This window comes from Carassius gibelio, chromosome A16 (genome assembly GCF_023724105.1).
Source record: "Carassius gibelio isolate Cgi1373 ecotype wild population from Czech Republic chromosome A16, carGib1.2-hapl.c, whole genome shotgun sequence".
Taxonomy (NCBI): Eukaryota; Metazoa; Chordata; class Actinopteri; order Cypriniformes; family Cyprinidae; genus Carassius; species Carassius gibelio.
The window spans coordinates 16,852,906-16,874,004 of record NC_068386.1 but is presented as its reverse complement, the minus strand read 5'-3'; the positions used below and the strand labels follow the sequence as shown (position 1 = coordinate 16,874,004).

At 37.0% G+C, this 21,099-nt stretch overlaps 1 protein-coding gene across 4 annotated transcripts in view; it reads left to right on the top strand.

Annotated features, from left to right (window-relative positions):
- The first annotated feature begins 5,497 nt into the window (after window positions 1–5,497).
- Window positions 5,498–21,099, top strand: part of LOC128031078 (integrin alpha-10-like) — a 38,250-nt gene continuing 22,648 nt past the window's right edge. For 2 of the 4 annotated variants that reach the window (XM_052619299.1, XM_052619297.1), the window contains exons 1-8: window positions 5,498–5,809; window positions 6,289–6,501; window positions 12,434–12,545; window positions 12,773–12,882; window positions 12,983–13,071; window positions 15,315–15,429; window positions 15,520–15,647; window positions 16,742–16,890. In XM_052619299.1, coding sequence (XP_052475259.1) covers window positions 6,450–6,501; window positions 12,434–12,545; window positions 12,773–12,882; window positions 12,983–13,071; window positions 15,315–15,429; window positions 15,520–15,647; window positions 16,742–16,890 — 755 coding nt within the window. In that variant the 5' untranslated portion in view covers window positions 5,498–5,809; window positions 6,289–6,449. The remainder of the gene's footprint in view (window positions 5,810–6,288; window positions 6,502–12,433; window positions 12,546–12,772; window positions 12,883–12,982; window positions 13,072–15,314; window positions 15,430–15,519; window positions 15,648–16,741; window positions 16,891–21,099) is intronic. The other 2 variants (XM_052619301.1, XM_052619300.1) reach the window with 1 other exon arrangement.

Genomic DNA, 21,099 nt, shown 5'->3' with positions numbered 1-21,099 from the left:
TATGTGCAGAACAGGTAAATCTGGAATGGCAATCTCTTCCCAACATCTATTCTGTTTACTTTGGATTTAGCTGGCAGGCAATTTTACAAGGATATTTTACGCCACAGAACACACACACACAAACACACATACACACACACACACACACACACACAAAATTTGTGAATATATAAATTCAATCAACAACGTTTCCATCAACAACCACCACACAACACAGATGAAGTGAAAATGTGCAACTTTTTTTGATTATTATTATTTTTCCAAATTTCAGAATATTCTAAATATTTTAGGGTCAGCAACATTTTTTATTAAGTTTTTGAAAGAAGTCACTGAGACTCCATTTATTTTATTAAAAACAGTAATTTTTATATAATATTATGTTTATAGATTTTTTATATAATATTATTACAATTTAAAATTGAAAACAGTTTTCCAATTTAACATATTTACGCTTATTCCAGTGATGGCAAAGCTGAATTTTCCAGTCTTCAGATGTCACATGATCCTTAAGAAATCATTTTAATATGCTGAATTAGTGCTAAAGAAACATTTCTTATCATTATCATTCAGTTGTTCTGCTTATATTGTGGAAAGCATTATGCATTTTCTGTTTTCAGGATTCTTTCATGAGTAGTCTTATTGATCAATATCATGAAATCTTGCTGAATAAAAGCATTCTTAACAAACTTCCTTAACAAAAGAAATACAAAAAACAACAATAGATAAAATCTCAATGACTCTCAAATGGTGTTTCCATAAAAAATAAAATAAAATAAAATTCCTCAGACCAACTAATTCCCTTTACCATCACTGATGTTGTTAGTAACAACCCTTTAGAACTGACTCTAATCTCTTATCTCACATTTGATATTATAAAGATTTGTAGCTGTAAATAATGTGGTGCATGGTACAGACAAGCCACACATGGGATGAGCTGGCTGTCATACAAAGTCAGATCTCAGTCTTTGTTGCTGAAAGATAACAGATGTATCAGATCCATGCTAAACCTGACAGCAAGGTGTGATTGGGGATCAGATTTACACATGTGGACAGTCACTTGAGTAATGATAATATTTTGTGCCCTACAGCAAAAATCTGCACAGAATGTTGTGATAGACAGAAAGATTTATGCAGCTGAATGTGTGTGTGTGTGCTCTTGTTTTTTGACATATCAGGACACAACTCTGTATAATGACATGGGTATGACACAGGTATTACAAGGAGAGGGTGACTTATGAGGACATAACTCATGTCCCCATTTTTCAAAACGCTTATAAATCATACAGAATGAGGTTTTTTGAGAAAGTAAAAATGCACAAAGTCTCCTGTGAGGGTTAGGGTTAGGTGTAGGGCCATAGAATATACAGTTTGTACAGTATAAAAACCATTACGCCTATGAAACCACTTTTCACAAAAACAAACGTGTGTGTGTGTGTGTGTGTATGTGTGTGTGCATGTGCTCGCAAAAACCACTTCATCAGGGACACTGAGTGGCAACAGAAATGAAAACTGAAGCAGAGGGTGTGTGTGCAGAAACTGTGTGGGCACAGAGTTTTCCTATGACATGTACAAGCGTGTGTGTGTGTGTGTGTGTGTGTGTTAACGGTGAGAAACATCCCACAGACAACACACTCCAAAAGGCCCTGTGGGCTTAATGCAAAGCATTATGGGTCAAACAAACCATTTTTGCCTTTCTGCTGATTGGTAGATCAAAGCTGGCCCTGATCCATGAACCTCGAAGGCAGCCTGTGAGATACCTACGCAAACTCACAAACGTAAACAGGGTTCAAATGAACAAATATGTTTCTCAAACCCGTCTATCTACACGTTTTGCTTGCACACTACCACAGAGGCAATTCATACACAACTCCACACATGCACTCGGGCATCTACTTCCAGCAGAAAAAGACAAACAGTCTGAAACATTTCTCACAGTGGTGCTGACTCAAAGTGAGCCGGCGGTGAGGATTCCAAGATTCCAGACGTGCGGAAAGAGTGAGTCCCGCACCGAGGTGTGGAGAGAATCACACGGAAACAGTCGCAATCTCATGGCCAGGCTTCTAGGGCAACTGTCAAGTTTAGACAAATAATGTGGGTTCAGGACAAGTTCAGTTCAATCCACAGCATCAACATTTTATTTCCACTTGTCTCTCATTTTCATAAAAAGTCTGGTTACAGTGAGGCACAAACAATGGAAGTGAACGGGGCAAATCCTTAATTGTTAAGGCCATAACATCTAAAACAACAGTTAAAAACTGTCTAAGTGCTTTTTTACAATAATAAGCTTCACATTTCTGCTTTAAAATCTCCACTTGTGTGTGTGTTTTTAAAGAAAATGATGGATGAGTCAAATTTATTTTTTGTGGTAGGCTTAATCAACAACTTGTACTAAATAGTCCTTTAGGCCTTAGTCTGGAAAATAAAGAGAGCCTGAGGACAGGTGCATCAGTTTGGCAAAGTGTCCTTTTTGCAACACATTTTGAAGAAAGCATGTCCTCCCTGAAAACAGAATCAGATCTCTTGCAGTATTTGCAGCGAGAATAACGTTAGGGAAATTACAGATGCCCGAAAGGGTAGATGAGATCAGCAGACATTAGACTATAAAGATCACAGCGTTGACCCCAATGACTCACAGTGGCTTTAATAGGGTAAGATATCATTACATGGAACTCAATGCATGAAGGGGGAGAGTAGACATAATAATAAAGCAACATCTAGGCTATGTTCACACAGTCAGCGTGTACCTTTTAGTTACTAATATGTACCCTTTAGGTACGAATTTGTACCTTTAAGGTACCAACATGGACCCTTTAGATACAAGGGTGTACCTTTTGAGAAGGTATGGCTCCAGTGACAGCTTTTGTACCTTTTTTTCTGAGAGTGTACCATTTGAGTCACATAAACTACTGACAAACTGCAAAATATAACAAGAAAATGACTGGATCTAAACTTTTAAGGTGACACATCTCCATCTTTGTATTTTAGCAAAACCACACATGAAAGCACACAACACACACTAAACTAGTTTTCCATATGGTTGTGTTAAAAAGGTTGTGAGTCTTGCAAATTCACAGGTGTGAATTCCCTGAATGCAGATGACACACTCAATAATAACCAAACTATGTGACCTTAACTCTAAGCATTCAAATACAGGACTGGTAATTCTACTGCTGTGCTGTTTCTTTCTCTTTCTCTTTTTTTCCCTCTCTCACTCACTCACTCACTCACTCATCCATCCATCATTACTCACTTGCTCTACTGAACGGAGTCCCAATCTACAGATTTCATGCAATGCTGTATTGTGCCATGTCTTTGGAAACATTAACAGGAGGCAGCTGCTGAGTCGAGGTGACTGCTGAGTTTTGATTAGTTCAGAGAACTGAATCAGAATCCAAGAAACAGTCAAAACATCAGCTTCAGACAGTTTCCTAACATTTGTCCCTTACAGTGTGTTTTGGTCTCAGCGCTCATTCTTTAATGGGAAGAGAGTGTGTACTTGGAGATGATGTGAACACCCTGTTTAGTTTTTTTTATTATTATTACATAAGTGTGAGTCAGAAGGAAAATCCTGCTAGTCCAGTTAATAACATTTGGTTTGAATTGTAGCTTTTGCATGTAGTACTGTAGCCTACATAGTGTTTGTGGCTATTGTGTCCATAGTGCTGTGGTGACATCATCAGTTTTAAGACTTTTTTATCAAAAATATGACAGTATTACAAATATAAGCTTTTACTGCAATTATCTTTTTTGTTTAAAGAATATATTTCACATTTAGCACAAGTTTGCATGCATTTTTGCATAAACGATCATTCTGTATGAGAGTGTGTGTAAAAGAGAGCCGTTAATAACAGGGAGGACGATCATTTGTTTCAACTCCCACACAACTGTACCTGTGTGACATTTCTTAACGTGACAAGCAGCTCACAACCCCCACATGAGCGTTACACAAGTTTCTGCAGTTACGAATATTTAGAGTTGTTGTGATAACACCCTTGGTAACGCTCAGTGCAAAAGGTCGACAAACAACAACGTCGATAATCAAGAAATAGGTTCAGAAGGAAAGTCATCACTGCCGGTAACATAGTTTTACAATTACTTTGCGCCGGTGGGCTCGGGTGGAAAACGAATAGGGGAATGGTACCACCTTCAGGACTCTTTACGAAACATCAGAAGAAACAAAATGACGTGTTCTAAGATGTTTTACTCTGTCGCCCTCTGCTGGATGAATATTACAGGTGCATGACCGAGATTCACTCTACAGTTAACAACCAAAGGAAGAATTGCACATTATAATATTGATATAATTCTAGAAAATAGCAGAGTTTTAAAATCTAAGTTTGTGAAATGTTTAATCCCAGTTGTTATTCAATAACTGCACCTAATAAAGTGTTTTAAAATTTCAGTGCTTTGTTTTACCAAGGAGACAACATTGTCAGTGAAAAGCATTGGGTCTTATATGATTTATGACGTGTGAAGAAAGCAAAGAAAAATCAAGGTTTTCAAAAATCAATGTGAGATTTTGTTGTTTATTGTTTTTGATAACTCTTTACTTTTGTCATAAATGCAAAAGTGAAAATAATGTTTAAAGAGATTAAAAAAAAAGGTATTAAAAAACCTTCAAAATATCTTCTGTGATCTGCAAAAAAAAAAAAAAAAAAGCATAAACTATCTTTTCAAACTATATTTACACTTTTTTGCATTTGTGACAAAGGTAAAGATTGATAGAAAACAATAAACACACACACACACACACACACACACACAAATGGTATTCCAAAAAAATGCTAAAATTTAATTTCCATCTCCTACACAAAATGTTATCAAACACACAAATAATCTGAAATGCGGTGAAATGACAGTGTGACGGAAATTTGGTTATGGAGAAGCATGAACTGGCAAATAAATAATTAAACATGTAATATCTGAACCCAAAATAAGATTTTTCATAGCTTTCCTACTCCAGCAAAACTAAATGAGTTTTCTGGTTTGTGGTGAACCCATACATGACCCAAGGCCCTGCAATGTCTTAACATAACAGAGCTGATAATATACTGTGGCATGATTGTGGAGAGAGAAAAATATACCAAATCCAGCTTTTTCAGTCTGTGTTTCGTGTTTATGATGCTCTTTTTGACGAATTGATACGATTATGTCATAAAAACAAAAGGTTTATTTACAAACTTATAGGCCTCTGTTATCTCTATACGTGGAGTTTCCAAATCCATAATATATTTGCTATTATGATCACTGGCCATACTATTTTATTTTGCCCTCAAATCGATGGAACAACTTCTATCCTAACTTCACCTAAGATGAGGGTAAAATAGTAGAGAGAGAGAGAGAGAGAGAGAGAGAGAGTGTGTGTGTGTGTGTGTGTTTGAGAGAGAGAGAGAGAGAGAGAGAGAGAGAGAGAGCGAATCTGACTGAGGGAGACGAAGGTCTTGCTGCAGAATCAAGGCGCTCCTTCATTTGCTTGCATATATTTTGGAGACTTGGAGACACGTCCCTGTCGAAAGAAAGCAGCCGGTAACGCACGCAATTAAATAACTTTCACCTCGTCAGGACAGTTGCGCAAAATAGAATACATTTAAGACAATAACCACATTTCATATGCAAGGGATATGTGTTTCTTCTCGAACAGCACCGAAAAAAAATCCTGGGAAATATTTTTGACAGTTATTTTTGCGCATGTATTCATTTTGGAAACCGCTTGGCTAAACTTCTGCGCGCGCTCTTTTAACTACAGCAGGTGTTGAAGCCGCGCCAAACTGGATTTCAAATTAACGCTGTTTATGTGGGGAAAAAAACGGTAAGTTAACCTAGGGTTTAATTTGTTGGTTTGTCAAGCTTTGCTTATAGCTACTAAACTGCGTATTTACCCCCAAATTTAAAAGTGATTAAAAAAATGTTTAATACACCCTCATGTTTTACCAAACCGAGTCGTGAGACACAAAACGAGATCAAGTCAAGTCAACATTCACTTTCTTTATCTGAAAAAGTTAACTGATACAGCCAGTTCCTATATTTAGTCTAGCATATCAATTTATTTTACACGAAATAAAAAAGTAGCTATCATGGGTTAACATAAGGATGAATAGTGAATCATTCAGTTTGGGGTCAAATGTCATTGTAATATAACGATATTTATCACGTGTAGCTAAATTATTAGTAACTTATGACTGATTTTTTTTTTTTATTAATCATAGAAAAATGGTATATACGCATATATGTATACTAATTTGAAACACAGTCACATTTGAATACTACAGTAATGCCTTTCATGCGCAGAGAATGTGAGAGCGTCGCGCGCGCTGCAGTACCGCACTATGAGCGCGTGAGTTATTACACTGGAGAGGAAGCACATCTCCACCTGAGAGAACATTCACAACCACTGCTGAGAAAAACAAACTGAAGGTGGAAAAAAAGAAACGCAATCACTTGACTGACAAATGGAGATTCACAAGTACCTGCTGTTGTTGAAGATCACTATTCTTCTCAAAGGTGAGTTTAACCAATTTGAGTGTTAATTTGCATTGATTTGTGCTGTACGCTTTCTCATGTGATGTTGCTTAAAATATATATTTGTTGATGTTTAAGATTGCACCACTTACACTCTTGTAACACAAGCTGTTGACTGTGACCCCAAGGATATATTATTTGTTCAGCTTCAATCCTTTCCTACAACACATTTACATTATACTGTACAGCAATTACTGATGTGGCTCAGTTAAGTGAAATAATAGACTTGATTGTATTTAATTAAAGTGTAAAGCATGAAAATCTTTTAATCTAATCATAATCACTTTCCTTGTAGTAGTCTTTTTACTGGAATTACTTTTTAATTTATGCAGTAGAGTTAAAGTATACCTCCCCTATTAACTAACTTCATCAAGATACAGAGATTGTGAGGGAGAATTTTGTTTCAATTCAACACTGGCAGAAACTAAGATTTTAGATAATGTAGCCTACTTATCATGGCACTATTAGGTATACAACATCACATATCTGGACAAATGACTGTAAACGCTAGAAATACTGCTTTAATGGACCACAGCAGTTGCAGTTGAAGTATTTCCAGACTGTAGTCAAAAGTGTAATGCCACTAGCCATTCTGTACACACTCATCAGACTAGCTGTTTGTATGCAGTGTGTCACCTAGACCGCATACTGTAGGTGTTGGTGTCTGTTTTTGAGCATATGCTGTGGCCGCTGATGGATTCTACAGAGGCTCTGTGATGAGTAAGCTGTCTTGTGTTCAGCTATGTTCTTTAGATGGAGAACACAGGTGTGGACTTTGGGAATTCCACCCCCTTGCCCCCTCCATTTCTCCCTGTGTTTCTCACTCTCAAACCATTCCCCCATAACTTATAGGAGAATGGATTGAGACATAACATGAAAAATAAAGACAACATGAAGCAGAAAAGGAAAACTAATAGGCAATCAAGTGAAATGGTTATCAGTAGCAGCTGCAGTTTATTAAATCTGTTTGGATAGAAGTGTGATTTAAAAACTCAGAAAGAGTCAGCTAATTTTTGTTCTATATATTAATTTAAAAATAAACTAAAAAGCAATTTATACAATAATATATTTGATTTCTTTAATGACAAATAAGGTTAGTTCAGGTTGTTAAATGACATGTGAAGTGAATCCCCAAAAACCTTAAACTTAATAAAATGAATATCAAACAATATAAATATATTCATGTTAATTAATCATTCATAATGTTTGTAAAACAAAAAAATATATAATAAAAAAAAAAATATATATATATATATATATACATAAAAATATTTTTGAGAATACAGTTTAAGATTTAACTAAATGGATTCATCCAACCCTGTCTGATGTGAAAATCTATTTTACACTATGGCAAATTGATGGCAAATCCATATCTTTTTAAGTCATCTGAAAACGTATGGTAGAAAAATGAAGCATGAAGGTCCACCCCTAAGCCGACCCCTAAACCTAACCTTTAGTGGGCCGTAAGCATTGTATTAATTCATAGAAAAATCATAAACAATTAGCCACCAATTTGCCAAATCATAAAATAGTCACACAAATTGCCATGACATTGTGTTGGTTACATCAATTTTAGTCACTTTAGAGTCAAATTCTCAAAAAAGTATAAAAGTTCTTCAACCCCATACATACATTTCTAAGAGCCTATATGTTTTTCATTCAATTTCGAAAAGATTTTATATTGTTATATATATTATATTTTCTATATTGACATTCTTATATTTCATTTCCCAAACATAGCTTACAGAAATGAAAGTGCTCATGGAAAAAAGAGTTGGAATAACTAAACTGTACCATTTGTAACATGGATGAAATTGTTTCCCATTTGAGTGGGTTTCTTAGTAACATGTCAAGTAAACAAGTGTAAATAAGAAGAAGGGAGTATTTGGATGCTGGTTTTAGATGGGGATAATTTGTTAAAAATAAAGTCAGTTTTGAATGCTTAAATCACATTTAAACATGTTTGAATGTCAATGGGTCTGATTACTGAACTCTTCTTAGAACTAACTTCACTTTTCCTAAATGTTTTTTATCACAATGTCATTTTAAATTTATATATAAGGTCAGTGCACCTGAAGTTCACACAAGTGTCCTGCAGAGTAACCGCTGATGTGGTTCATCACATTAACTATGGACACTTTCCACTAACACAGTTGTGCTAAACCTGTTTGACTTGAAGGACCCCTGTTGTCCAACACAATATTCAATTGGCCCCAGTTAGGATTATCCCTATTCTATTTCTGATTTAATTAAGACAGTGCTGCTTGTTCTCATTATATGTATTAAAAAGAAATAAATATTCTGGTGGGAAAAATACAGTTTCTGGTAGTTTTCTTTTTATTTATTTGGGATTTTTTTTTTTATATTTTTTTTATAAAACATTACGTTTTTATTTATTATAAAAATTTCCCTCTAACACTAGCACTTTGTTTTCTATTTCTATTCTATCTACTTGTTTTATTTATTATAAAAGAATAACCTAAATATATAATACATACTGTTAATAGTCAAAAACTTTGCCTTTAAAATGTTAATATAAATGACACTTTTTAAATTGTGTATATTTTTGTTATGTAACACAAAGACATTTTATGCGTGGCTTATTGTTGCATAAACATAAAGGTCATTTGTTTGATTCTTTGGGATTAGACAAACTGATCCAACATACCTGTATACCTTGAAAGCACTGCATGTTGTTTTGGCTAGAGTGCAAAACAGGGAAAAGGAGAAATAGGAGCACAAGAGTTTTGTGGAAGACAAGTTAAGTTTTGTGAACATGTGGGGGGAATTAATTATAGAGCATGTCCCATTTGTTCTTTGATCCATTTGGATCCCCCTCCATGTTCTCATTCCATTGGAAAGAGAGCGAAAGGATGAGAGACTGAAAGAGAGAGATGTAGGGACCCTGTTTTAGGTCTGTGGGGTTTGGTTCTCTGCCTGGCCCCTTCTGAAAGCTTCCCCTTTGCTTTCTGGGTTAACAATCCTAAGAAATCCACTCAGACCACAACTTCACCCACAGTAAATGAGAACTCAGTGTGCGTGTGGATCAAAACCCATATCACACAAAACAGAGATTTCCCCTCACGTAGGTTTCAGTGTTGGTATTATACTGGGAGTGTGATTGACTGGTTATCTATGTTTCACAAGTCTGTTTGGCCAATTGGGTTGTTTTGAGTTACATTTGCCATGAGCTATAAATCCACCGGTGAATTTCTGCTTCAGCTTCTCTCTCTCTCTTTCAATCATATAAAAGCCAGGTCTGTATGTCATAACAGGGAACCATTATGTTCAGTAGTTATTTTAACTAACGCCCCTTCCCTCACTTTTCCCTCTCTTTCCTTTTCGCTTTTGCAAACTCTTTTTCTCTGGGCTTTTCCTCTCTGTCTGTCTGTCTGTTTGTCTGTCTGTCTCTCCATCCACCCAGTTCATTCATCAACTACAGCTGTTCTTCAGTGCTCCTTTTCTCCAGAATCTTGGACACTAGAGAAACCAATATTAATCCTTCTTTAAATTAGTTTTTATCTTTGCATATGTTTATCACCTAAGCACTTTTGACCATCATAGATCCTTTTTAAATGTATTGAGGTTTTTTGTGTAGAAATGTGAAAAAACATCTTAGTTACGTATGTAACCCTCATTCCTTGATGGAGGGAAGTCATTAAACTTTATATTGTGATGACATTAGTGGTCTAACTAATGGGAGCCCAATCAGAGAAAACGCAGATGAGGATTGGCTAGTGGACTTTGCATGCTGAGCCACTCCCTGTGCATATGGTTATATAAGGCGACAGTGTGCATCCACCATTCAGGTTTTATGCTGAGTAGCCAAGAACGTGTCCCTGCCATCAGAGAGTGGTTTGGTCACTACAAGTTATGTTGTTAGGGGTCTATGGAAAATGCCACAACCTGAATGCTGTCACAACCCTGAGGCTTTGCAATCTTGACAGGCTGTGTTGGACAAACCAAAAATACGCCCATTTCATAACCTTCCCAAAAACACAGTGTTAATTTACTGAGCTTGGTCCCAAAGGTCTTACTGAGGGGACCAAAGGTGAGTACATCACTGCTGGAGAAGGCCATGCTGCTGTTCCATTCACAAAGAAAAAGCCTTTGGAAGGAATTTCAACCTTCAGTGAAAGATTGCTTGAAATCTTCCCTATTTGTTATTTCAGCCTGGCAGAATGATGGGGGAGCAAGTCTTTAGGAAAAGGTTGCTACAGAGACCACATCCTACCTGTAAGGAGGTTGCATGTGAAGATAATGATATGGACTGACCCAGAGAGCAGTACTACATATGGAATAGGCCTCTGAGACAGGTCCTACCTTAGAGTAGGGATGGAACAACTGCCAGAAGAGACTGACAGAGTGGGTCTGTCAAAGGAAAACACAGGTTCACCAAGAAGGAAACCTTGCGTGGAAGAATACACATATGGTTTTTCCCGCAGGAAACCAAGCCATATAGACCCCTGGCCCAGTACAGGGGCTGACCGGGACTCTGAGGATGCTAACACCAGTACTGGGCCTGGCATCAGACTGCTCCGCAAAGTTTCCCCAGCGAGCCTTCTCGCACATACACTGTGCAAGATCAGGGAGGACGAGGAATAGGTCCTGTTGGTTGTGCCTTACTGACCCACCCAGAATTGTTTTTTGGAACTCATGCTTCTCGCGAGAGCACCTCCCTGGTGGTTCCCCTTATGAAACAAAAATATATTGCAATATATTGGAAAATATCATGTAATATATTAGGCATATATTCTTATATATATTTATTTTTTCCAATATATTGCAATATATTGAAAGCGGCAATCATTTGTATATTTTGCAATATATTATATAATATATGTATCATCAATATATTATTAAATGTATTCAAATATATAAATATTAGAAAATAAAAAGGGAAAATAATATATTACAATATATCACAATATATTTTAAGAAATATATTGGTAAATATATTTTCCTTTCGTAAGGGTCCCCCTGAGGAAGGACCTTCTTTCTCAGGGGCTGGGCACGCTATGGCACCCGCGTACATATCTTTGGAACCTCCATGTGTGGCTACTGGACGGGATGTGGCAGAACTAAGTGATCTGCAACCTGTGGTGGTAGACACTATCACACAGCCTAAAGCTCCCTCTGCGAGGCAAGCCTTTGCTTTGAAGTGGAGTCTGTTCACAAATTGGTGTTCTTCTCGCTGAGAAGACCCCCGGAGATGCTCGATTAGAGGCATGCTTTCTTTCCTGCAAGAAAGGTTTGGAGTGTAGGCTGTCACCCTCCTACTTGAAAGTCTATGTTGCTGCTATCACAGCACATCATGTTGCAGTGAATGGCTGGTCCTTGGACAAGCATGACCTACTCGTTAGGCTCCTGAGGGGTGGCAGAAGGTTAACCGAATGCCATAGTCGAGTTGAACCAACTAAATGATCCAGCGGGACAGGTTGGGCAGCACAAGCCACGCTCCCAATCTCTGTATGAGTGGCACCAAAGGTATAGTCAACATACCTGGTGGTGCAGCAATGGGGAGTTATGCTGGGTGGCCCAGAAGGCACTGTGTTCTGAGTGATCACAGCAAAACTCGGAGATGCAACGCCTCTCCACGCGTCTCTGGCCAGTCCCTCTGGGGACATGTAGAGAGGCGTTGCATTTCCGAAATGCGATCTCTTGGCCACTGGCGATGGGGCGTCGTGGGCGAGGGTGAGGAAACAGTACGTCGCTCACTATCAACCCACAAGCCTTGCAACCCAGAGGAAAAGGAAACTGCTCCTCCTTTGACAATGTGGCAATGTGTAGCAAAAGGAAAAGGAAAAAAAAGTTAATCAACCCTAAACTTTTGAACAATAGCGTGTGTATATATTTTTTTTATGTTAACCACTGTATGCATTAATTTACTATACTGTATGTCTCTCTCTTTTAGGTCTGTGTGAGTGTTTTAATATTGATGTGAAGAGGCCACGGATCTTTAGTGGGCCTGAAGATGCTCTGTTCGGCTTCTCAGTGTTACAGCATGAGAACAATGGAGAAAAATCGTGAGCACTTTTCAGTACTTTTTACCCACATTTAGAAGTTCTTGATGATATTAGGATATTAAATATGGACTAGATGACTAGATTTTATATTAAAGTTTCATCAGGTGATCACAAAATATAGAAAAAAACAGGCCCTAAAAATACAGAATGTTTTGCTGTTCTTTTAGTGTCATTTGTAAAGGTTTTTTTTTTTTGGATATTGGAGTGACTCATTGTTTTATGAACAGAATTCTGGTTGGTGCTCCATGGGATGGACCACAAAATAACAAGAAGGGGGATATTTACAAGTGCATTGTGGGAGATGAGATAAATTCCAATTGCTCAAAAGTTAACCTAGGTATTGGATCGAATCTCAGGCTATGAAAATTTACATTCAATGACTTTGTCGTGCATGGTGTGATAGTTTACAACATGTTTTTGTGTTATTGCCTTTATAGGTGAAAATGCATTTCAGAATGTGTCTCGAAATCTTAAAAACTCTCATTTGGGGATGACGCTGACCCCAGCTGCTTCAGATGGCTTCCTGGTGAGATTATATTTGAAATTCTGTAATGTAGAGCCAAAAAACATCTCATGTTTGAGCACTGACATCACAGCAATATTTGGATTCAGTCCCCACTGAATTTCTGACAATTTTTTGTGTCCAGTGCTCCTGCAAACATTCTAATATTGCATATAATTTTCACGCATCAGGTAGCCTCCATCAATATGCAGAGTAATGTTATATAAATCTCTTTTGAATGAGCACTCGTTGTTCACTTTCACGTTAAATTTCGTGGTCAGGCGTGCTTTGTGTAAATATCAGATATTTGTCATTGAGCTCAGGATCTGTGTGGATATGGAACAATGTAGATGATGACAAAGTTTTCGTTTTTGAGTGAACTATTTCTTTTAGACATACTGTAGAATGGAAGAAAGGATTTATATTTGGAGTGGGAGACAAAGACAAAAACAAACTAAAACCTCACCTGACCCAAAACTCAACCAGAACAGTCTTCCTCTTAATATTCATGGTTTCAGCCTCCACAATTATTTTAATCCACACATACTCTCTCTTCCACATACACAAGACTTTTTGTGTCGGCAGAATGCAGTGAACCAGATCACTCCAGTTCTGGAGCGGCTCTGCTGTGGCTTTGGTGGAATTGCTGGGTGGCTTTTGCCAGTAGTCAAAATTTTAATGAGAGTGAGTGAAAGTTTCGGTGGAGGGAGTCGGGCTATGTGTGTTCAAACAAAAATGTTTCTGTGTTTGTGTTTGTCTGACAGAGGGTTAAACAGAGCAAGTGAGTACAGCTTCTGGGATGGAGTCAAACATAGTTCCCCGTGGTGTATGCCAACTAAAACTTGCACTCACAGCATGGATGTAATGAGCCCCACATTGCAGATTCAGATATTAACCAAGCGTCTAATTGAATGTACCTGTTTGAAGATTAGCGAGTCTGTGTTTATTCCTTTGGTCAGTGCTATAACAGGATAGGAATGTGACTCGAGCCCTTTGTAATGACAGGCAGTGGAAAAGCCATAGCACCTCTCACCCTCATCGCCACTTCAGTTCTGTCTCTTGCACTCATTCTATCCTTTTAACTTTCCCTTTCACCATCCTCTCATCCCTCTGTTACAGGCCTTCATAATAACAGGGTGGGGAGTCGCAGAACATTTACCAGTCTAACCACTCCTTCCAAACCTGTCTTTCTTTTGTCTTGTTCTCACTCTCTCAGTTCTTGGTATGCTTTCTTTCTCTTCATTCCTTGCTTCACCAATCCTCACAATGGCTTTTAAGGCAAAGAAATTGCAAGCTTTGAAGTCATACTATTTTTATGTGTTTTTTTGCCCTTCTCGCCTCAACTCCCACCAAGTGAGTTTAAATTGCTTCATTACATGAGCAGCCGCCAACTCTGTTAAAGCATTTATGACAATAGCTATAACAACAGTTCACTATTCATATCATTGCTTCTCATTTTCCTTCTCTTATCAGTCTTTTTCTTTCTCTTTCTAACCCATATTTCTGATTATTTCCCATAAGAAAAGAAAAATCACACGTTTCTTTTCAATATCTCTTTCTTTTTATTGCTATGATGGTAAAGCTGCCATTCAGCAGCCATTACTTCAGTCTTCAGGGTCACATAATCCTTCAGAAATCATTATAATATTCTGATATGGGGCTCAAGAAACATTCTTATTATTATCAATGTTGAAAACAGTGGAAACCATGATGAAAATAAAATTCAGCATTCTTAAATAAATAGAATGTTCAAAAGAACATTTGAAATATAAATATTTTGTCACCATTAACATTTAAATCAATTGTAATTTCTTTTCAAAATGCTTACTGACCTTCGAACTTTTCAATGGTTGTGTAAGTGTTCTGCCTTAGCAATCAAAGAAACTTCTGAGCTATAAAATATTCATCTATGCTTTTTCATGACCACTTTCTCTTTGTTTCTCTCTTTCTTTCTGTTTTTCTCTCCTACTTTCCCTGGATCACTTCACTTCAGTAGATTTTATTGGTCTGACCAGCACACAGCACTTACTCCTTTTTAAACAGAAGACATTAAAATGTTAAAATTCCAGACTTTACTTTTACAGAGAGAATTTAACATGCAACACTAACAAAATCCATGGTTTGTGCGCATATCAGCCACATGCTCTATGAGTTTATAGTAAGTCTGTAAGGTAACAGCTGTGTAAAAAAAACTGTAAAGCATAAAGGTGGTGCTACGGATGCTGAATAAGAATTGTATATACAGACTTTCTCTGTATCTTCTTTAGGCCTGCACTCCACTTTGGTCCCAGGAATGTGGAACATCTCTGTTCAGCACGGGAATCTGTGCATCGATCACCAATGACATGGAGCCCAAGGACATCATTGCACCCACTGCACAAAGTGAGATAAACATCCTCTGTCCATCTGACCTGGTGGATTGAATGAAACAACTGCATATAACTGATCTCCCTTTGTGTTTGTTTTTCACAGGATGCACCACATACATGGACATAGTGATTGTTTTAGATGGTTCTAATAGTATCTATCCCTGGTACGAGGTGCAGAACTTCCTTAGCAACATTCTCAGCAAGTTCCACATAAGTCCTGAGCAAATGCAGGTATATGTTTGATTTACCTAAATGATGTAGTTCCTGTCTGTTTAGTTTAGTCTGTTTATCTTAACGTGGATTTAGAGAACTCTTTGTGATATTAAAACGCATTTCAGTATGTTTCTTTTTTAGATGTTTTAGTAAAATCTTAAAAGGTCATGGAAAATTCTAATTAATGTAACTTTTTCTATTTATTTTTTTACCATTATGAAGTCTTGCTTAAGTTAGAAATGACTGTGTGTGTGTGTGTGTGCAAAAATGAATTTTAAAAACCTCAACCATTTCCCATTCACTCTTTACAAATATTTAGTAAAGTTAACAAACAATCATGGAAATTCATTGGGCAGAATGTATGCATAAACATTCAGCAAAGTGAGTGAGCAAAACCTTTCCTCTCAAACTGTGTGCTTTTAGGTAACAGAGACCTGGCTGCGGTTTTGACAGATATTTAGAATGGCCTTTTAACTCTAAATCCTGTCAGTTCCAACGCCGGTCTAGCTTTGATGCATTGACCCAGTATGAATGACTGTGAGAAACAGAACCACAAGCCAGTCTGCAGAGAGATATGAGCCCAAGCAGAAACAGCACTGGCAGGCTAGGGAAAATAAATGACAATATTAATGTGAACAGACAGCAATTGTGGTTTCTAGAGTAGAAGGACAGAGGGGACAAAATTAGAAATGTATGGGGGCAACACGAGGTAAAAGGAAATTCCTCTGATTTGTGGGGCATTTCTTGCTCAGACAGATTCGGGCCTTCTTGCTGGTGGAGCAGAGCACATAATGGAGATGCCAATTACATCTACAACTCATTCTGGAGTTAATCCGTTCTGCACAAATTACTAGTATGGGGTGATTTACAGGAAATCACCTCAAACATCAACTAGACTGTTTTTTTAATGCCATAGACCCCCCTAGATTCAGGCTGTTGGTTGAGACAATGTTACTATGTTGCGCTGATCAGGATGCTCGAACAAAAACATCAATGTTTTGAAAAGACCCCAGAGATGTCTTTATAAAATGTTTTGAAACTGAGATGAGAGAAATGTTACTGTCAGAAATTATACTGGATGCATTGCCTTTACTGTTTGCAACTATTTGTAGGTAGGTGTCCTGCAGTACGGGGAGATCTCGGTCCATGAGTGGTCTCTCGGGGACTATCAGACAACACAGGATGTGGTTGAAGCTGCCAAGAACATCAGTCGTCAGGAGGGACGGGAGACCCGCACTGCGTACGCCATTCAGATGGCCTGGTATGGTGATCCACTGCTCATTCAAAACAAATGTAGCACGGCCCACTCTCTCACTCCTTTAGGTACATTCTGACCTTTCTATGATAGCTGGCACTTGCTGACCACAAAAGCAAAGGCTCACAAAATGAAACAAGTCTCAGATTTTCAGTGACTGCTGGGAAGAAACTTTCTTCTGTCTGAAAATGAGATTTGAACAATCCAGTCTAATTAAAGTCAAGCTATGCATCTTAAAAGGACCATATCATGGAAAACAGAATTGCACTTGCTCTTTTGAAATGAATTAATAACACATAACTCTGTCCTCAGCACATTTATTTCCACAGGAATATTGCATTAGCATTTTATTAGGGTTGGAAACCAAGAATTTGTTTAGAACAAAGTGTATTTAAAAAAATAAATAAATTGAGAAACCAACTGACAACACAGATATTGAATCTAGAACATGAAACATAACAGCACGTCACATGCAGTCTGATTCCTGGCCAAATAGCATTTATGAGTCGGTTCTTTTAGTTAATCTAAAACAAAAAGCGCAAAGCACCGTGGTTTAATTCTTGAACAAAAGTATCTTATGAGTCAATTATATTTAGTAAATCAGAAACATAGAATATGAACTATGTACTCTGATTCCAAAACAAATGGCTCTTGTGAGCAAATCTTTATAGTGAATGAAAAATGTACAGTGCAAATGTACAGTACATCCAGTGTTGCCATATTTCCAAAACAATTACTTTTATGAGCTGATTTTTTTAAGTAAATCAGAAACATGCAGTCATAATGTAGTCTGTTTTCTTATTGAATGACTCTTATGAACAAGTTATTTTTAGTGAATCAAAAACATAGAACACAACAAATGTAGTTTAATCCAGGAACAAATTAATCTTGTTTCTTTTCAGTGAATAAATATATATTAGGCTGTATTATGAAGCGTAATTTGTAATATACAATTTGAAAACAATGAAACTGTAACAAGAAAATTGATCAGGAATCTCTGTCAGTGTTAAACACACAATCCTTCATTTAGTCTTGCACAGAAGTTCATGGACATTTTTTGTTTATACCAGGTTTTTCAGCTCTCTTACTGTGTGTGTGTGTGTGAGTTTGTTTTGTTTTGTTTGTAGTGTGAGCTTTTCATTTAAGACTTTCCACTCTCTGTAAGGCACATATTTGACTGACACACTCTCTCATGGTAGATGAAGTGATAGCAGTAGTTGGCTGAGGTGAGGAAGATTGTCGTAACATTCAGGTCTCCTGATGGAGAGAGAGAAGGATAGCTGGCTCAGCAGAGCCGCAGGTGTGGTCACCATCCAGTAGACACAGCCTTCGCCCATGCAGCTGTTTAAACACATATGACCTTTTTCATACAGTACAGTCGCGCAGAACCTGATTTTACCAAGTGAGACATGTTCCTGGGACAACATCTTTGTTGTCCCTGGAACAGCATTGTGATTAACCAATCAGATTTGAAGAACCAGTTTATAGATTTTGTGAAGTTTACGCTTAAAATCACTGTTTGGTGCTTGTACATCAGTGTCATTCATCTATCATTTCCTCTGATTTTAGGGATTACTCATGGTTAAGGTTAGGTTTAGGTGAAGGGATTTGTTCAAAAATAAATTTTTGGAGGAAAATGTTGTTCCAGGGTTAACAAAATATGTTGACCTAGGAACACATCTAACTCAGCAAAACCAGGACGTGCGTACATTCGCACACACAAACATGAACATAAGAGAGTTCAAGTATAGTAATTCATTCAAACTCACAGTAAAACAAAAGAGTGCGAGTTAAAAACCACATAAGTCCAGATGTAGCACTCAAGAAAAGCACAGCAGCCCTTAAATAACACCAGCCCCAGCAATTAACAGACTTCTTTGCTCAAATCACTTTCTCTGCAACTTTCTTTCTTTCTTTCTTGCTTGCTTGCTTGTTTCCCTAAAAGAAGTACATTTAGCATGCTTTTAAAAAGATAACTTATTATTCTTATTAGTAAGATATCCTTAAGTGCAAACATAATTTATTGTAATTTACAAAGACAATTTGTTTGACTAAGTGTGCTTTTTTGACCAACATTCAAGTATACATTTATATGAAATTTGATTATTACTTGTACTGTCATTTATATTTGGTAAAAATGTGCTGTCACATGTATGGATTTATGTACAAACATTTATGGTAAACAAAAATCAATATTAATGTAATGTATATTGGAAATTGTATGTCATGTATTTAAATATGATGAAGTTGCAGTTTAGTAAAATATATTAACTTTAAAACACACTAAAGTTAAAATTTCAATGTACTTAAAGTATGACTTTTAATTTGACATTATTATAAAGCACAGTTTTTTTAACATTACAAAATATAGTCATGAAAGTGTATATAGTCTCTCTAAGTGCATTTAAGTGACCTTTTATATTATTCATAGTCACCAGTGGCACCGGGGGGGTCTTGGGGGGTCTCAAGACCCTGCAAAAAAATGCCTTGACCCCCCATTTGACCCCCCCACCCTCTTCCTGATTTATATATATATCAGGGATAAAGATTACAAATATATTTCTCTTCAAACTACGCAGAACAATAATAATTATTATTTTGACATTTATTCTTACACTGAACCGAGAACCGTTTCTGTCAGACGCGTCCGATTCGAGAACCGAGGAGCTGATGATACTGCGCATGTGTGATTCAGCGTGAAGCAAACCGACACACAGAGCGTCTGAACCGAACTGATTCTTTTGGTGATTGATTCTGAACTGATTCTGTGCTTATGTTATGAGCGCGGGTAAACCGAAGGATTGAATCAAGGTCCAACCATCGCCATTACATCGAGCGCAAAAGAACCGACGAACCGTTTTTTTTTTTTTCAACTGGTTTATTTGATCGAATTGTCCGAAAGAACCGGTTCACTTGAGCACCTGCTCCTTTGCCCCTTAAGTGCCCTTTTGTGAATGCCTGCCCATGCCCAATCATAATATTAGTACAATTTATTAATAATAATTAAGCCGTAAATAAAATTACCAACATGATGACCTTTCACCTGACGACAACGACCTCATCCAACCGGGACCATAATTCACTCACGCCGCACATGCATTTTTTAATTGCTAAATGATATTTTCAACATCGTGGCAGCTGGTAAGTGGTGTTTCATTCTCAGTGATTTTGATGTTTATTTATTTATTATTATTTTACAAGTACGATGTGATGTGAGAACATTCAGATATGTTGTTTATATTGCTGTGTGTAGCCTAAAGTGTGAAGTAACAATAGCGTGCTGTTTTAGGTAGAGAAGTTTCACAGGCATAGAGGGGTTTGGTATTTTTTATGCTATTTGACTAAACTATTATTATATTACAGTACTTATTTATTTTTTAACACGTAGAGTGCCTTAAAAATAATTATCACAATACTGGTAAGACTTATTCAGATTTTCTCATTCTCTGAATTATCATTATAAAAATAAAAACAAATCAGAAATGAATTAAAATATAATTATATTTTAAGTGTGACGCAAATATTTTTTTGTTTGTTTCTACAACAGCAACAGTGTTTACAACAGCAAGACCACTTTAGCCTGTAAACTCAATATCTCTCTGGAAATAAATTTAAATAAAAAATGCATAATATACCTGACATCAAAGTGCAGTTTGAAGGATATGAATAACAAATGTAGCCTGTCATTTGTTTACATCGCAAAGGTGTTCAATTTTAGACAACAACAACAGTAATAATATTAATCACTATATTCCAGTGTATCAGTTTTTTAATGTTTTGTATCAATATTTAAGGTGGACTTATTGATTAGGTGCAAGAGTAATAGTGATGGTTAAAATAATAGATTAATGCTGAAATAGTGAATTGACCCTTGTTCCTAGATGGACAGAGAGTGGAAAGTAATAGATCAGATGAGGAGATGGAGATAGAGGAAGAAAAAGAGGGAAATGTAGAGGCACAAGTGTCAGAAAGAGAGCAGGGAACAGCAAGCCAGGAGACAGAGTCTGGTGAGAAAGAGGAAAATGTAGAGGCACAAGTGTTTTCTATAGTTTTTACTATATAACCTCTGCAGAGTTTTGAACTCTCTCTCACAACAGACACTGAAGAGTTTTTGCTATTTTTGGACCAAAATGTATATTCGATGCAGTAATATGCAGTTATTAGCTGTGTCCACTGTATTTTTTGTTGGTTTTCATGAGACCCCCCTTGAAATGA